At 41.8% G+C, this 16,737-nt stretch overlaps 1 protein-coding gene across 15 annotated transcripts in view; it reads left to right on the top strand.

The window, feature by feature from the left end:
• Positions 1-16,737, top strand: part of PHLDB1 (pleckstrin homology like domain family B member 1) — a 196,293-nt gene that overhangs the window by 160,568 nt on the left and 18,988 nt on the right. For 7 of the 15 annotated variants that reach the window (XM_073602503.1, XM_073602494.1, XM_073602502.1 and 4 more), the window contains 8 exons: positions 656-808; positions 5,789-5,905; positions 6,034-6,136; positions 9,172-9,216; positions 11,725-12,001; positions 12,088-12,178; positions 14,677-14,823; positions 14,919-15,138. In XM_073602503.1, the coding sequence (XP_073458604.1) occupies positions 656-808; positions 5,789-5,905; positions 6,034-6,136; positions 9,172-9,216; positions 11,725-12,001; positions 12,088-12,178; positions 14,677-14,823; positions 14,919-15,138 (1,153 nt within the window). The remainder of the gene's footprint in view (positions 1-655; positions 809-5,788; positions 5,906-6,033; positions 6,137-9,171; positions 9,217-11,724; positions 12,002-12,087; positions 12,179-14,676; positions 14,824-14,918; positions 15,139-16,737) is intronic. The other 8 variants (XM_073602501.1, XM_073602507.1, XM_073602497.1 and 5 more) reach the window with 5 other exon arrangements.

The raw sequence follows: 16,737 nt of genomic DNA, 5'->3' as shown, positions 1-16,737 counted from the left end.
AGATAAAACCGCCACATAGTGTAAAACTGCTTGACAGTTTATTAAAAGTCCATGCTAAACACTTACAGAAATCTGGTATAAAATGAGCATTAATAGATCCAAGACATCCTGGAAGTCGATCGACCGGTATACAGAGTTGGCGTGCGTGGCACCTCAGACGTTTTTCGTTGGAATTAACGTCATTGGGGTCATTAACTAAGGTACTTTAAACGTGTAAAGTCAGTGGGGCACATGCAGAAATGGCCATCCAAAACTCATCAGATGGAAGCGAGAATAAAGCGATTAGAAAACTTTACCTGATTACTGTTGTTTTACCCCTGACACCCCAGCATCATAGGTGTCTGCAACTCGCCCACCACTATCTTTCCCATTGTTTAAACATGAATGGTCATACAATGTGAACATTTATGTTTTTTAAAGCTTTACCCTATACAGATGTCTGAGGCACACATATTGTCTACAACAACCATTAGGATAAGACAGAGCTGTGGTTGAATTCCATAGCTATAACAAATAGTTGTCTGGTATGTAACAACTTATCTTCTTGATATGACTGTTTGCGTGACGCTACTATTTTTATTTGTTTCTTTTTTTTTTTCTGCCTCATTCTCATGTGCTTTTTTTACTGCTTACTTTCTCTTTCCCACATCATCAGGTGAATTCACAGATTAACGAGGGTCACTCTGCACCCATTCCTCCTCCTCTGACAGACTGGTATCAAGAATTTGCATCTGTTCCCTCCACCACTGTTTCTTCCTCCCCACCTCCCCTTCCTGCTAAGTCTCATGCTTCTCGTAAGGCCCAGCAGGTAATTCCCCACCCACCCACCCATCCTGTCCCGCCTGTGTGTCAAACCAAATCCTAATAGAGAAGGAATGCATCCAATTTTAAAATATTAGTTGACATTTTTACAAATCTAGTCATAGATAATAGAAGCATGTTTATGAATTGTTTAAAATTATTCTAGTCTTCTAGTAAACTGTGAAAAATAACCATTTTAAATTGTTCATGTGTGAGTGAATTTTAAAGCTGAACTCTGGCCAACAAAACTTTCATTTCTTTTTCGTACATCATGGGACACAGAGCCTAAGTTAATAACTTAATGGGTATATAGGTACCTTCAGGTGATGAACACTGGTATACCCAATCCAGGAAGTTCACTCCCTATATAACCCCTCCTCCTATTAGGAGTACCTCCGTTTTTTCGCCAGTGTCTAAAGTGTTGGTCACGAGTGAAGATGTGCTCTGAGGAGTTCCAGGAGGGATCCATGCTGGATTTAAATAGCCTCCATAGACCAGATCCATCCAAAGTGTCACTGAGGCCAAAGTGGATGGTACCTGGGCATCGTATCCGAAGCACAAGGTTTTGCCTGTAAGGCCTCTCTTTGCAGGGCTGGACCCCGGAACCCAGGGCTTTGGTCATGCTACATTACCTAAAAGCTTTTCCTGGCGGGGTGCTTTTTACCAAGGGAGTGGAACCCCGATAAAAAGGGACCCAGTCCTTGAAGGTTTGCTAAACGCAGCCTGCCGTGATGGGTGAAGGTTGGATTGACTGTTAATTCAGCAAATCCTGCGACAGGGATAAGGTAAGGGAAGAAACTTTGGAACTAAAAAGTCCACCTATGCTTTCTTATTTAAGGGAAAAATGTTATGCCTTAAAACTCCACTAGAGGGAGTGTATGCACATACCTTAATCTGTTGTCTAAACTTCAGCTCTGTGTGTGGCCTCAGCAGCTTGTGCAGGGGGATTCCTCTTAAGGTAAGAGATCTGCCGAATGCTTTCCTCCCCCCTGAAGGGACCAGAAGGGTTAGGGAGGCAGCTGTGGTTGTACCCCCCTTGTAATACCCCTCCCCCCTCCACGGGGGGTGCGGAGTCCCGTTTTTCTGCATCTAAAGCTGTTTCCTCTGCCTGCTGTGTAATGGGCTCCCCCCCGCGTGCTGTACCCGAAAGATGCCAGGAAGCACGAGAATATTTTTTTTAAAAAAGGAGAAAAGAAGGGGGGCAGGTTTACGAAGGGGGTGGGGGCCTAGGCGCGGCGCCATGCAATGTCCACACAAACGCACTGACTTAAAGGATCAGCTGGAGCAGTCTGTCCTCTGCAGCGAGGAGGAAGCAAGGAGCCTACACTGGGACACAGGAGCGATGGGGCACGGAAGGGTGGCAAGTGGCATTCCTGATACAGGAAGGACTTTTTCCCAGCACTAGGCTGAACTTAATAGCGGCATTACTGTCATGATAATGTTCAGCGATTAAGTGCAATTTAATAGTGCCTCTGCTTTTGTGCTTTGGACTATTCGTACCAAGAAAGACACCACAAAGGTTTCACCCCCAGGCGGTAGGATCTCCAGTCGCATCTCCACACTGTCATACTCGCCTGAAATACCAGTTATGGCAAGCCAGCGTGAGCCATTGGAACAAATCGATGGTGCGACTGCTTCTCACATCTCAGCCCCTGTATACGTGAATGAAGATGTCTTTTCCTCCACCCTGCCAGGTCTGGAAGGAAGATTAACGGCTTTAATCGCATCCTCCATTCAAATGGATAGGAAATGTGCTAGATCCCCCTCCCCCACTTTAGACCCTTTGCAAGGGGAACAGTGGGCACAGGATGAGGTGTTACCCTCAGGCGATCAGGAGGAAAGACAAACTGATGATTCCTCTGCGGAGGAAACAACGATAGATGAACCTTTTTCAGCCTCACAATCTGAGAAATTGTTGATACAATCTCTTATGGAGATGGTTCGTCTACTTTCATGCTACCCCTAACGGAGTCTCCTGAATGCTTGGTTTCTTCCTTGGGTTCCTTAAAACCTTCACAGCTTTCATTCCTTTCCTGTCCATGCATGACTAGAACAGCTTATTTATGCTGAATGGGATCACCCGGACAAGCATTTTCTTACTCCAAAGAGACCAGCAGTTGACGCTGCGATTTCCAGTGTGAATAAAAGTCTAACTTGTCCAGTAGACAATGCACAAATGCTTAAGGATCCAACAGATAAAAGGTTGGAATTCCTGTTAAAATCTGCTTTTTCCTTGGCAGGTGCCATTACTCAGCCTGCAGTCTCTGCAATAGGTGTCTGTCAATCCATAAAGGACCAATTTAGACAGGCCCTTAAAGAGGTTCCTGCACAACAAGCCCGGGAACTGGCTGAACTACCAAAAGCATTATGCTTTGCCATAGATGCCATTAAAGATTCTATTCACCAGGCGTCCCGCCTTACACTTATGCTAGTACATATGCGTAGAATACTGTGGTTAAAAAATTGGTCAGCCGGAGCACCATGTAAAAACCTCCTAACTGGGTTACCTTTTCATGGGGAGCGGCTATTTGGGGATGATTTGGACAAATATATCCAAACAATTTCTAGTGGGAAAAGTACTCTTTTGGCAGTCAAAAGAAAGTATAAACGTCTTCATTTAAACAGTCTCTTTCTCCTGGGCCAGGGGTTTCCGCCTCTAGGCAGTGGCGACGGCCTCCGCTGTCAGACTCTAGAGGAAAACCTCAGGGTCAGGCCCAGGCTCAAAAGAAGTCCTGGGACCGGAAACCTGCAAAGCAGAATCCTAAAGCCTGATCATGAAGAGGCACCCCCCCCCCCCCCTCGCCAGGGTGGGGGGAAGACTTCTGCAGTTTTCAGAAGTCTGGCAAGAGGAAATTCAGGACAGATGGGTCATCTCCACGGTAACGCTGGGGGTACAAGCTGGAATTTTGTGACTTTCCACCACATCGTTTCCTGAGGTCAAGCGTTCCCAAAGATCCAGAGAAAAGGCAATCTCTGTTTCGGGCACTAGAACAATTAATATCTCAGGGGGTGGTCATACAGATCCCCACAAAAGAGCAAGGTTTGGGGTTTTATTCAAATCTTTTTATTGTACCAAAACCAAATGGAGATGTCATACCCATTCTAGATCTAAATCAGTTCCTGAAGATCCGCTTCTTTTGCATGGAGACAATCAGGTCAGTAGTTTCTATCCTACTATATATCATAGGCAGAATTCTTGCCTTTCTACAATTAGGGGTAGAAATGAAGTTGGCCTTGAGTACGATTAAAGGCCAAGTCTCAGCTTTATCGGTCTTATTTCAAAGAAAGCTTGCTTCACATTCTTTAGTCTGGGGTTTTATGCAAGGGGGGATGTGGCTTAATCCGCCAGTCAAACCTCCTTTGAACCATTGGGACTTGAACTTAGTTTTGTTAGTGTTACAAAAACAGCCATTTGAACCGTTACAACATATTCCCTTAGTCCTTCTGACAAGGAAGTTGGTATTCTTGATTGCTATATCCTCAGCAAGGAGGGTTTCGGAATTGTCTGCTCATACTTGATTATTCATGAGGACAGAGTGGTGTTACGCCCTCGTCCAGACTTTTTGCCAAAAGTGATCTCAGGTTTTCACCAAGATATTGTCTTGCTATCGTTTTTTCCAAAACCATGTTCCAGGGAAGAAAAGTCACTACATTGTCTTGATGTAGTGAGAGCAGTGAAAGTCTATTTAAAGACAGCTACTCAGATTCGTAAGACTGATGTCTTATTTATTCTGCCGGAGGGCCCTAAGAAGGGACAGGCAGCGTCAAAATCCACTGTCGCTAAGTGGATTCGGCAATTTATGATTCAGACTTATAATTTAAGGAATAAGATTCCCCCTTTTCAAGTCAAGGCGCACTCTACCAGGGCGGTTATTGCTTCTTGGGCAGTGCGTCACCAGTCCTCCATGGCTCAGATCTATAAGGCCGCAACTTGGTCTTCAGTACATAAATTCACCAAGTTTTATCAAGTGGATGTAAGGAGGTATGAGGATATCGCCTTTGGGCTCAGTGTGCTGCAGGCAGCAGTATAGGTCCTCAAGTCTGGGGTTAACCTACGGGTTGTGTCTCCCTCCCCTCAAATAGCATTGCTATGGGACGTCCCATTAATTTATTAACTTAGGCTCTGTGTCCCATGATGTACGATAAAGAAAATAGGATTTTTATAACAGCTTACCTGTAAAATCCTTTTCTTGGAGTACATCATGGGACACAGAGGTCCCTTCCCTCTTTTGGGGTTTAAGTATATTGCTTTGCTACAAAAACCGAGGTACTCCTAATAGGAGGAGAGTTTATATAGGGAGTGAACTTCCTGGATTGGATATACCAGTGTCCATGACCTGAAGGTGCCTATATACCCATTAAGTTTTTAACTTGGGCTCTGTGTCCCATGATGTACTCCAAGAAAAGGATTTTACAGGTAAGCTGTTATAAAAATCCTATTTGTTTTAATACATTCTTCAATATCCACAAAGGATATGAATCCACTTTATGTGTAAAATTCAGTGGTGATATTATCTAGAAAGGAGAGCTGCGGGAGGTACACAGTAGGTCCACCCACTACATGCATGGGTGCTCAACCTGTGGCCCTCCAGCTGTTGCAGAACTACAAGTCAAATCACGCCTCTGTGGTAGTCATCCTTGTAGCTGTCAGCCTTGCAAGGCCTCATGGGCCACAGGTTGAGCACCCATGCTAGAGGCTACCTGCTGAAAAGGACAGGAAGGGGCGGAGACAAGACCAGTCACCCTCAGCAAGGAGAGATAACAGCAGTGACCAGTCTACAATACAGGAAGCTCTTGCTTAGAGGCAAAGTGCTGCAAAAATTTTGGAACAAATGCACAAAGGATGCTAGGTTTCAAGTAAGAATACACATGCTTCCTGTATTAAGACAATATTTTTTAAACCCAGATTTCAGCTTTAAGTTATTCAGCCTGTGCATGTTTGACCATTTGTCATGCAAATATACCGTTAACATACCTTTTCTGTTAGATTTCATTGTCTCGAACAGAAATCGATGGTGGTAGAACACTGCCAAGGATGAAAACTGTTTCTCCAGCTTCTTCCCACTTCACGGTTTCTACTTTGGGAAGAAGTGTTTCACCAAAGGTAAGTAAATAAAGTACCTATGTTTACCTGCCTTGCTTTTTTTTTTTTTTTTTTTTTTTTTTTTTTTTTTTTTTTAAATCTTAAAAGATCACTTTTGATTAACTTGTTTCCTTGTCTCTTCTCGGTAGAGTACACCTTTGACACCAAATGGCTCAGGAAGTCTTTCCCGTGGATTGGCGGTCACTCTGCAGGATATTCAGAGTAAGAGGCAACAAGCACTACTACAAAAAGGTGACAGAATCTTTTCCAGCTGCATTGAGTATAATGTTTCCTGCCATCAGCACTGGAAGGTTCTTGTACACATTCAACTTTACATCCTCAGCAAGCATGCTCCACCTCCCTCTCTATCTCCCATCCCCAGTGTTGCATTCCTCCTTCCCTGCCTTCCTTTTGCAGAAGGGCACCTCCTATTATTTGTCCATTGTACTGGATGTTTCCTACACATATCTTTACACTCTCAAGGACTCCTGGGTCATGAATCATCTTTTTTGTGGTCTTGTTACACCCCCTTCACCTTCCCCCTCATTTTTCATCCTTTGTGGCTGGATGTCTCTTCATCTTGTGCACTTACTTTAGCACACAGAGTTTGGAGTTACAGCACACCCAGAAAGTATAGGCATTGGGCCACCCACACTTGCAGCAAACGGAGCACACACACACAAAACACTCAAAGCACACAAAGCATATACAGACAAATCATACACAGTTGGAGTACACTTGGCAAGCAGACAGACAATATACAGTTGGAAAAAATGCAGACCGAGTTCACAGACCAAAAATGAACAGCATATACTGCATTTGCAGTGACAGCACACAGTTTACAAAACCATTTATTAATGTTGTGGTAAGCCTTGGTATAGAAACTGTACATGCAGACTGAACACATGCAGTCAGACTGCACACAGTTTAAGAAAACACACAGGGCATAGATAAACACATACAGTGAGAAAGCATGCAGTCTGGGCACACATAGACAAAGCAGCAAAAGGGCATTCAAGGATAAATCAATACTGCAGCAGTGATATTCCTCTTGCTTGTATTGCATTTTTGTGCACTTGTGGGAGATTTCTTGGTTTATTCCTGCAAAGTGGTGACTGTGGATCTGGTGTATTGGCAGTGTGCTGGCTATCTTTTAGAAGGCAAGGGAAAAATTATTTTGCAAATATGGCATACATCATTGCGACCCCAGATAATTATTCATTTCTACTATTTGCTACAGAAAATGTCACTTCTGATTTAGTGGACATAATTTGAAACTTTTTTAATGGTCAATTTATCATATGCATACAAGGCAGCAAGTGCAGATTGTCAAATTGTAAAAAAGCCATTGTGCTGAGTGAAAAGAAAAAAAAAAAAAGGTCCCTTCTACAGAAGTCAATTAAACACTCTCTGACCCACCAAATTTCGATTTGCATATGGCCAGCTTAATTCCCTATATATATTTGGGCCATTAGAACAACATGATAACATGTAGTGTAACTATGGGAACTAAGCCCTCGTTCACATGGGCGCGATTTGTCATGCGATTTGATAGTTTAAGACGCATGACAAGTCACGCCCTATTGCCAGCAGTTTCACCGTTCAAATCGTTGCAACGCAGACTTTGTGGTGCCGCACCGATTTGAAAAAGTGTTTCCTGCACTACTTTTGGTAATTTTGTGCGTGACTTGCATAGACATCTGTGCATGAAGCTGCACAGATGTCTTCCAAGTCGCACTCGAAGCCACACTGACATGCGGGTTTGAAATCATATGATTTCAGATGAAGTTGCACAATTTCAAAGCGGTGGTCAATGTGAAGGAGGGCTAAAGGCTAAGCTCACATTTGTAAAACAGATAATAAATGCACATGATTTTGCAGGTTAAAAAAAAGTGGCTTTTTATTATTTTTTTTTTTTTCTTGGCAGCCCTGCATAGCATTGCACTTGATCAGCAGATTGCAGGTGCAATGTCAGGCTCATGCAGACTCTCAGTACAGCTGTCTTTCCGTACCTCCCGTTGTGTGCGGGGCTGCTGCTTTTGTAACATTTTACCTGTTGCACACTAAAACGATGTGACATGTTACTAAGGGTGAACTTCTCTTTCAACAACATGCAGGGGGCTACAAGAAGATGGTGTACACATGATATGCACAAGTACAATATTATAGTGTGGTTGCTGTACTCCTACAGCCACCTTTAGTGAGCAGTGTGTGCTGACCTTGCCCTATTACTGGATCTGTACAGGTGGCCATGATAAATAATTATCTAGCTTTACACAAATATCTTCTAAAATTGGGAAGCCATTTTGGCACCAAAGCACACAACCGTGTGACTGGTGCAGCTATAATTTTATTCTCTTACCCCCCATCTTTCTAAAGCATTATTAAAAATACTGTTGAAGCTGATATATTATAAAACACCAAAACTAATCCCATGGCTAATTAAAACACACCATTCTGAGTTGGGTATTAAAAGTACATGCACATTTTGCTAGTTAAACATAACATTTGCTTTTATTGTTGACATTTACTTTCTAGCAAGTGATAGCTGTGACATTTCTCTGACAAATTAGTAAGGTTCTTCTGAAATTACCCTTGCTTCTTATACTGCCTTTGCCTGCTGGTTATTTATAGAACCCATTGATTTCAGTGGGAAAACATTTGACACATTGACAGGCTCAGAAGTAAGAACAGCAAAGGGAGGAGATCAGTAAAACTATTGTATTTTACAACAGTCCCGTGATAGTAAGCATAACTTGACAAACCAGATACCCATAGTTGTTTTTATCCACATTTATGTTCCTATGTAGTACGATATTTTCCAAAAACTTAAATTGGCTATTACACCAGCAGAATAACAAAATGACAGATTGCATTTTGGAAGACTTCACTCCTCCTTTCAACAGATCATTTTGGGTTTTAGTCCAGGGCCATCTCTGTTTTGTTCCCTTTTTCTCCCATAATTCAGAATCTTCCTTAAATTGTGTCATTACAGTGGTGGTCTTATTGATGCTACGTGCTTTTGTGTAGCATTGATATATGAAAATTGGTCCATTTAAGCTCCAGGGGAGCAATAAATGCTGTAGAGGGTAAACTTTCTCATAAGGTTCACATAATATTTTGAGCTTTAAGAGAATGAGTTACTGTAAATTTGCATACAGTTGATGAAAATTTGCACAAGCACAGCATTTATTAGCTCTACCATGTAAACATCTTTTTCTTCTTTTCATGACATTTTGGCTGTCTTTCATTTTGTCTCTCAACTGGCAATCTTTGTATCTACTTAGCTGGTGACTTGGACACAGAAAAAACCCTCCTACCTGAACACACAGGTAGCCTAGAAGTGTGCTGTGTGATATGGAAATTGGCTAGACTGTGACCTCATTCGAATGGCATTTCAATTTTATGTTTTATGTCTGTCTGTTTGGTTACACACTGGGTTTTGCCTGATTTGCTTGCTTATGTTCTGAGAAACATCTGTATGTTGCAGAGTAAAATGATGGGGGTTTGCCTGGACTGTCTGCAACAACCCTATAACCATAATCTTTTAAAAGAAAAAGTAGTCCTATTTAAAGCAAAACTCTAGCCAAAAATGACAAGATAACAATTAATAGCCCATCAAAGGATAATGAAAGACATCCTTTGTTGTAATAATTCAGTTCATTCAGTCCAGACCTCTCCTCTTCAGTACTTCATGCCATCAAAAGATGTCTTTAGTCTGTTAGCCAGCATCATTTAACTCACTTCATCTGAGCCCACAATGTCCTGGACCCCACCTCATCCTGTGACTAGCTCATCTCTCTCTCCGTGTTTCATAGTTAGTTGGGTTGAAAAAAGACACAAGTCCATCTAGTTCAACCAAATAAAAAAAAAACTAAAAACTAAAAATCATACAATATATAACCATATACACAATCCTATATCCACAGTTGATCCAGAGGAAGGCGAAAAACCCCAGCAAAGCATGATCCAATTTGCTACATCAGGGGAAAAAAATCCTTCCTGATCTCCCAAGAGGATTTTCGGATTTTCCCTGAATCAACTTTACCTATAAATGTTAGCACCCAGTTATATTATGTACATTAAGGAACGAATCCCGGCCTTTTTAAAGCAATTGAGGAGTCTATTCCACATTTTCACAGCTCTTACTGTGAAGAAACCTTTCAGTATTTGGAGATGAAATCTTTTCCTCTAGACGTAAAGAGTGCCCCCGTGTCCTCTGTGATGACCTTAACGTGAATAACTCAACACCAAGTTCACTATATGGACTCCTTATGTATTTGTACATGTTGATCATATTCCCCCCTTAATCTCCTTCTCAAGAGAATAAAATCAATTTCTCTAATCTTTCATCATAGCTGAGCTCCTCCATGCCTCTTATCCTCTTATCGGTTAGGTTGCCCTTCTCTGCACTTTCTCCAGTTCCTCAATATGCTTTTTGAGAACTGGTGCACAAAACTGAACTGCATATTCCAGATGAGGTCTTAATAATTATTTGTACAAAATATCTCTCTCTCTCTCTGGAGTCCATACCTCTCTTAATACAAGAAAGGACTTTGCTCGCTTTGGAAACTGCAGCTTGGCATTGCATGCTATTAAAGGGTTACTAAACCCTTGTTTTTTGGGGTTTTTTTTGTTTTGTTTTTTAAACAACAAACATATCATACTTGCCTCCACTGTGCAGTTTGTTTTGCACAGAGTAGCCCCAATCCTCATCTTCTGGGGTCCCTCAACTGCGCTCGCAACTCCTCCTCGCATCGGGAAACCACCTAGGAGAAGCGCTGTCCTTGGGGGTCCCCGTGCGGGCGCACTCCCGAGTCCAGCATTTGCGTCCATAGACCCAGAATGCCAGACTCCGCCCTGCCCCCCGGCGCCTGCGTCATTGGATTTGATTGACAGCAGTGGGAGCCAATGGCAGCGCTGCTATCAATCTATCCAATCAAGAGCCAAGACAACGGGCAGAGAGGTTGAGCGTGTCTCTGGTGTGGGAATTATGGGGCTCAGGTGAGTAAAACTGGGGGGCTGGTCAGTGACAGAAGTTTTTTCACCTTAATGCATAGGATGTATTAAGGTGAAAAAACATGAGAGTTTACAACCCCTTTAAGCTTATGACCAAAACCCCCAGATCCTTCTCCACTATGGATTCCCCCAGTTGTACTCCCCCTAGTATGTATGATGCATGCACATTCTAGCCCTCACCTGCATAACTTTACATTTAACAACATTAAACCTCATCTGCCACATAGTTGCACCCTCCCCCTATCAGCATGCTTTTTGTCAGTACCTGAATGGATTGGCTCCTGCTGCTTTTTTTCACTTACTCTTCTGCCCTGCTGAACAGGGACTGCAAGGCAGATGCTGGTACCATATCAAATTCAGCCACTTGCACAGCTTGCACTTAAAAAAAAAATACATTATATCTATTAATGATTACAGAGCTGCATTAAATGTTGATTGTTATATCTGCCTAGAGTTCAGCTTTAAGCTATATTTTTCTGCATTTGTAACTGTTATCAGCTGTATTGTACAGAATGTAAATCTGTCCTGTAAAGAAAAGCTAATAGCTTGCTGGTTTGCACTGTAAAAAATAAAATGTAGCATAGACAGTAGTTAGATTGATTTGCTTGGCTGATGTTAGCATGCTAGTTTTTGTGTGCTCGAAGATGCACTATACAATGTACTGAGATATATATATATATATATATATATATATATATATATATATATATATATATATATATATATATATATATATATATATATATATATATATATATATATATATATAATATAATGAAGATTAGGAATGGCATTGTTCGTAATCATGCCTTTCTATACAGGACAGCAAGTAATAGAAGAACAACGCAAGCGACTTGCAGAGTTAAAGCAGAAAGCTGTTGTTGAGGCTCAATCACAGTGGGAGTCTCTTCATGGAACTCCTCATCAAGGCTATCTGCCCATCATGCATCATTCCATTCTGCACCACCAGCGGCCTTTGAACTCTCGTGATGATGACCCTTCACATGGCTATGACACTTTGAGTTTGGAGAGCTCGGACAGTCTAGACACTAGTGTTTCCACAGGAAACTCTGCCTGCTCCCCCGATAATATGTCTAGGTGAGGTTTTGTGATTTCACCTCAAGCCCAGTTTGCTTGTTATACATCTTGTTATAGGTCTAATATGCCCCTGCTTATTATTCCAGTGCTAGTGGTCTGGATATGCTGAAGATTGAGGAAATGGAAAGGATGTTGCTAGAGGCTCATGCAGAACGAGCAAGGCTTGTAGAATCCAGAGTAAGTTAAAGCAAAAATCGATCGTGATTGAAATTTATATATTGTATAGAAGGATGAGTGTAATCAAACAAATGTATACGGTTTTTTTTTATAGAGATAGGGGTACTTTTTAAAAATGTGCAGATACAAATCGAAGTGTTCTGTTTTGCTTGTTGCAGAGATCCCCTCCCCCCACCTGTCCTCTGAGCACACAGAGATTGAAGCATGGTCCCCAGTATGATTTTATACAGCAGTAAAATGTTGGCTTGGGTTGTAAAATTTCTCTATTCATTATAGAAATGAGGGGTGGCCAGACATTCTCTGTGACATTATAGTAGGGTGATATGGCTTGATTTACTTTTGACGGAACCTCTGTAAACATATTGCACTTCCGGACACCTGAAATAATTACAAACATCATCTTTCACGCTTTGTATTTTGTATTTTTAACCCCTCTGAGCTGTCCTCCCTCCCATGCTGTGGCAGCTGGTAAGTCCCAGAACTGTTCTGAGCACTTAAAGTGTAACTTTACCTATGACAATTTGATAAAAAAATTATGTTCTTTAGCAAGTAACACACATTCCACATGAATAATTATGCCACCAAAATGAGTGTGTGCTGTAAATTGCCTCCGGCATTGCTCCCGTTTCTTCTTGTTGGAGGCTGCCATTTTGCTGAAGCCCAGAGCCCCTGAACAGCAGTAAATCTTTAGGCTGTCAGCCGATCGGCCTCTACAAATTCGGCAGTGCCTAAAAATAGAGAGCAACGGAGCACGTACACAGCAGTGTGAGGCAGTGTATTACTGGATTTTAACCACTTGCCACCCAAGCCAACTCTGGCATTTCTCTCCTACATGTAAAAATCATAATTTTTTTGCTAGAAAATTACTCAGAACCCCCAAACATTATATATATTTTTTAGTAGAGACCCTAGAAAATAAAATGGCGGCCATTGCCATTTTTTATGTCACGGGTATTGCGCAGCAATTTTTAAACACAATTTTTTTGGGAATTAAAAAAATGTATAATGTGAAAGATGATGTTACATCGAGTAAATAGATACCAAGCATGTCATGCTTTAAAATTGCACACACTCATTGAATGGCGCTAAACTACAGTACTTAGAAACCTCCCTAGGCAACGCTTTAAATTTTGTTACAGGTTACCAGTTTAGAGTTAGAGGTCTATTGTTAGAATTATTGCTTTCGCTCTAGGAATCGCAGCGAAACCTCACATGTGTGCTTTGAACGCTGTTTATATATGTGGTGCAACCTACATATGCGTTTGCTTCTGCATGCAAACACGAGGGGATGGGTGCGCTTAAAATTTTACTTCTTTATTTTTTACACGTTCCCTTTAATTTTCAATTTTTTGATCACTTTTATTCCTATTACAAGGAATGTAAACATACCTTGTAATAGGAAAAGGTCATGACAGGTTCTCTTTACGGAGATATAGACAGGGTCTATAAGTCCCCACATCTCTCTTAAAAAAAAATAGATCTCAGGCTTTCCAGCAAAAAAAAAAATGGCAGTGTTTACATCTGCCAGAGGCAGAAGTGCCGATGGACAGGACAGTAGAATGCATGGCCAGCTCTGTGGTAAACTGACGATTCATTCTCAGGCTCCCTGATCGTATGGGAAAGACCGAAGAAGCACCAGAGGGCTGTGGGGTGTCAGGGTGTCCCCTCCCACTGCCTGTTAAAGCGGACCTGTTTCCTGATTGGCCGGGAGAAGAATCAGTGTGATGATAGCGATTATTCATTCGCTATTGTCACACAACTGGGTGGGCTTGTGGCGCAGTGCTCTACGCCCCGAGCACCCCCTTTTTTGAAACCTATTATAGCCTCTGGCTCTAATCACGCACTTCAAAAAAAAAAATCCCTGATTGAAATCCATGCATCCGGCACCCCGCATGTATATTATTATTATTTTAATTTTTTTTTATATTTTATTATTGTGGGCCGCCACTGCCCATTTAGTTTGATAAATATACTCCTTGAAGACATTTGGTTATAGCTAATTAATAAATGTTGTTTCTATCAGAAATCTATGACTGTACTTTGTTATCTCAAACAATGTTATCAAAGTGTGTTAGAACTACATAACACCTCTCTCCAATGTTATTGAGATGAGGAAAGGGGGAAGTGTTTGGTAGTCTAATACATATCCTGTCCTAGGGTGACACTGCTGCCCCTTCATAGATATAGTACAGTGAGTGACCGTTGTCACCCTAGAACAAGTAGTGTGTTAATGGCAGGATCATCAGTTGAAAATGAAGAGAAAACAACCAATGTAACAACCACATCTAAAGACTAGTAACCTGATTGAGATTGATTGATCTATATGTATATCAATCTCGATTTATTTTTTTTTGGGGGGGGGGTTTAGACACGCTTTAATAATCTGTTCTTCTAAAACTTTGTGTGGATATGACGAAATGCATTTTGGGAATGGATATTTATGTTTGTTGACTGTGAAAGTGATGGTAATGCATGAGCTTTGTGTGACCCACTTGTAGGAACGTGAAGTTGAAGCACGCAGAAGAGCATTGGAAGATGAAAGAAGGAGGAGAGAGGAACTGGAGAGACGTCTACATGATGAGACTGCTCACAGGCAAAGGCTTGTAGAGAAAGAGGTTAAAATGAGAGAAAAACATTTTTCCCAGGTTAGTTCTGCATTCAGTTTTATGCATTACTCTTTGTATGGATTGTGTGTGTTTTTAATATATTCATTTGATAATGTACTTATTTCCTTCCGCAGGCTCGTCCTCTTACTCGTTATTTGCCTATTCGGAAAGAAGATTTTGACCTCCGTACCCACATTGAGACCTCAGGTCACGTTGTGGACACATGTTCTCATGTAATAATAAATGAGAAGATGTGTCGCGGCTTTCTGGTAAAGATGGGTGGTAAAATTAAGTCTTGGAAGAAGCGCTGGTTTGTCTTTGATCGTATGAAACGCACTCTATCCTATTATGTTGGTAAGGAAATACCTGTTCTGTTGAAAATGGAAAGCTCCATTGGCTGACCATATTCATGTATGTGTAACCAGCCTCATACAGCTGTATGTAATGTAAACCCACGTCAACTTGTTATGCGGTCATTTTTTTTTCCAGACTGAGTTATTGTTGTAGGCATTCAACATGGTCAAATTGTCTGAAATGGATATTTACCAAAAAAAAAAGTAAATGCACAATAGTTTTCACAAGTCATGACATTAACCTATAGAGACATAAACCACATGTCTCAAAATAATAAATATGGCCTGTGGGGAGCCCTACACAAAAAACAGGAAAGGTTAGGGCAGGGTGTCAAACTCCATTTTATCGTGGGCCGCATCAGCATTATGGTTGTCCCCAAAGGGCCAGGTGTATCTGTAGGACTACAGTGCATCCAGAAAGTATTCACAGTGCTTCACTTTTTCCACATTTTGTTATGTTACAGCCTTATTCCAAAATGGATTAAATTAATTTATTTTCCTCCAAAATTCTAAAAACAGGGCCTAATGGCAACATTAAAGACGTTTGTTTAAAATCTTTGCAGATTCATAAAAAATCAAAAAACGAAAACAAATCACATGTACATAAGTATTCACAGCCTTTGCCATGACACTCAAAACTGAGCTTAGATGCATCCTGTTTCCACTGATCATCCTTGAGATGTTTCTACAATTTGATTTGAGTCCACCTGTGGTAAATTCAGTTGATTGGACATGGTTTCGAATGGCACACACCTGTCTATATAAGGTCCCACCGTTAACAGTGCATGTCAGAGCACAAACCAAGCCATGGAGTCCAAGGAATTGTACGTAGACTTCCAAGACAGGATTGTATTGAGGCACAGATCTGGGGAAGGGTACAGAAAAGTTTCTGCAGCATTGAAGGTCCCAATGAGCATAGTGGCCTCCATCATCCCATAAATGGAAGAAGTTTGGAACCACCAGGACTCTTCCTAGAGCAGGACGCCCAGCCAAATTGAGCGATCGGGGGAGAAGGGCCTTAGTTAGGGAGGTGACCTAGAACCCCCATGGCCACTCTGACAGAGCTCCAGCGTTTCTCTGTGGAGAGAGGAGAACCTTCCAGAAAAACAACCATCTCTGCAGCACTCCACTAACCAGGCCTGTATGGTAGAGTAGCCAGACGTAAGCCACTCCTCAGTAAAAGGCACATGACAGCCCACTTGGAGTTTGCCAAAAGGCACATGAAGGACTCTCAGACCATGAAAAACTAAATTATCTGGTCTGATGAAACAAAGATTGAACTCTTTTGCCTGAATGGCAAGTGCCATGTCTGGAGTAAACCAGGCACCCCTCACCACCTGGCCAATACCATCCCTACAGCGAAGCATGGAGGTGGCAGCATACTGTGGGAATGTTTTTCAGCGGCAGGAACTGGGAGACTAGTCAGGATCGAGGGAAAGATAAATGCAGCATTGTACAGAGAGATCCTTGATGAAAACCTGCTCCAGAGCGCACTGGAGTGAAGGTTCATCTTCCAACAGAACGACCCTAAGCACACAGCCAAGATAACAAAGGAGTGGCTATGGGACTACTCTGTGAATGTCCTTGAGTGGCCCAGCCA

This window comes from Aquarana catesbeiana, linkage group LG10 (assembly GCF_042186555.1).
Source record: "Aquarana catesbeiana isolate 2022-GZ linkage group LG10, ASM4218655v1, whole genome shotgun sequence".
NCBI lineage: Eukaryota > Metazoa > Chordata > Amphibia > Anura > Ranidae > Aquarana > Aquarana catesbeiana.
The sequence above is the reverse complement of the archived record's forward strand: the minus strand, read 5'-3'. Positions and strand labels throughout refer to the sequence as shown.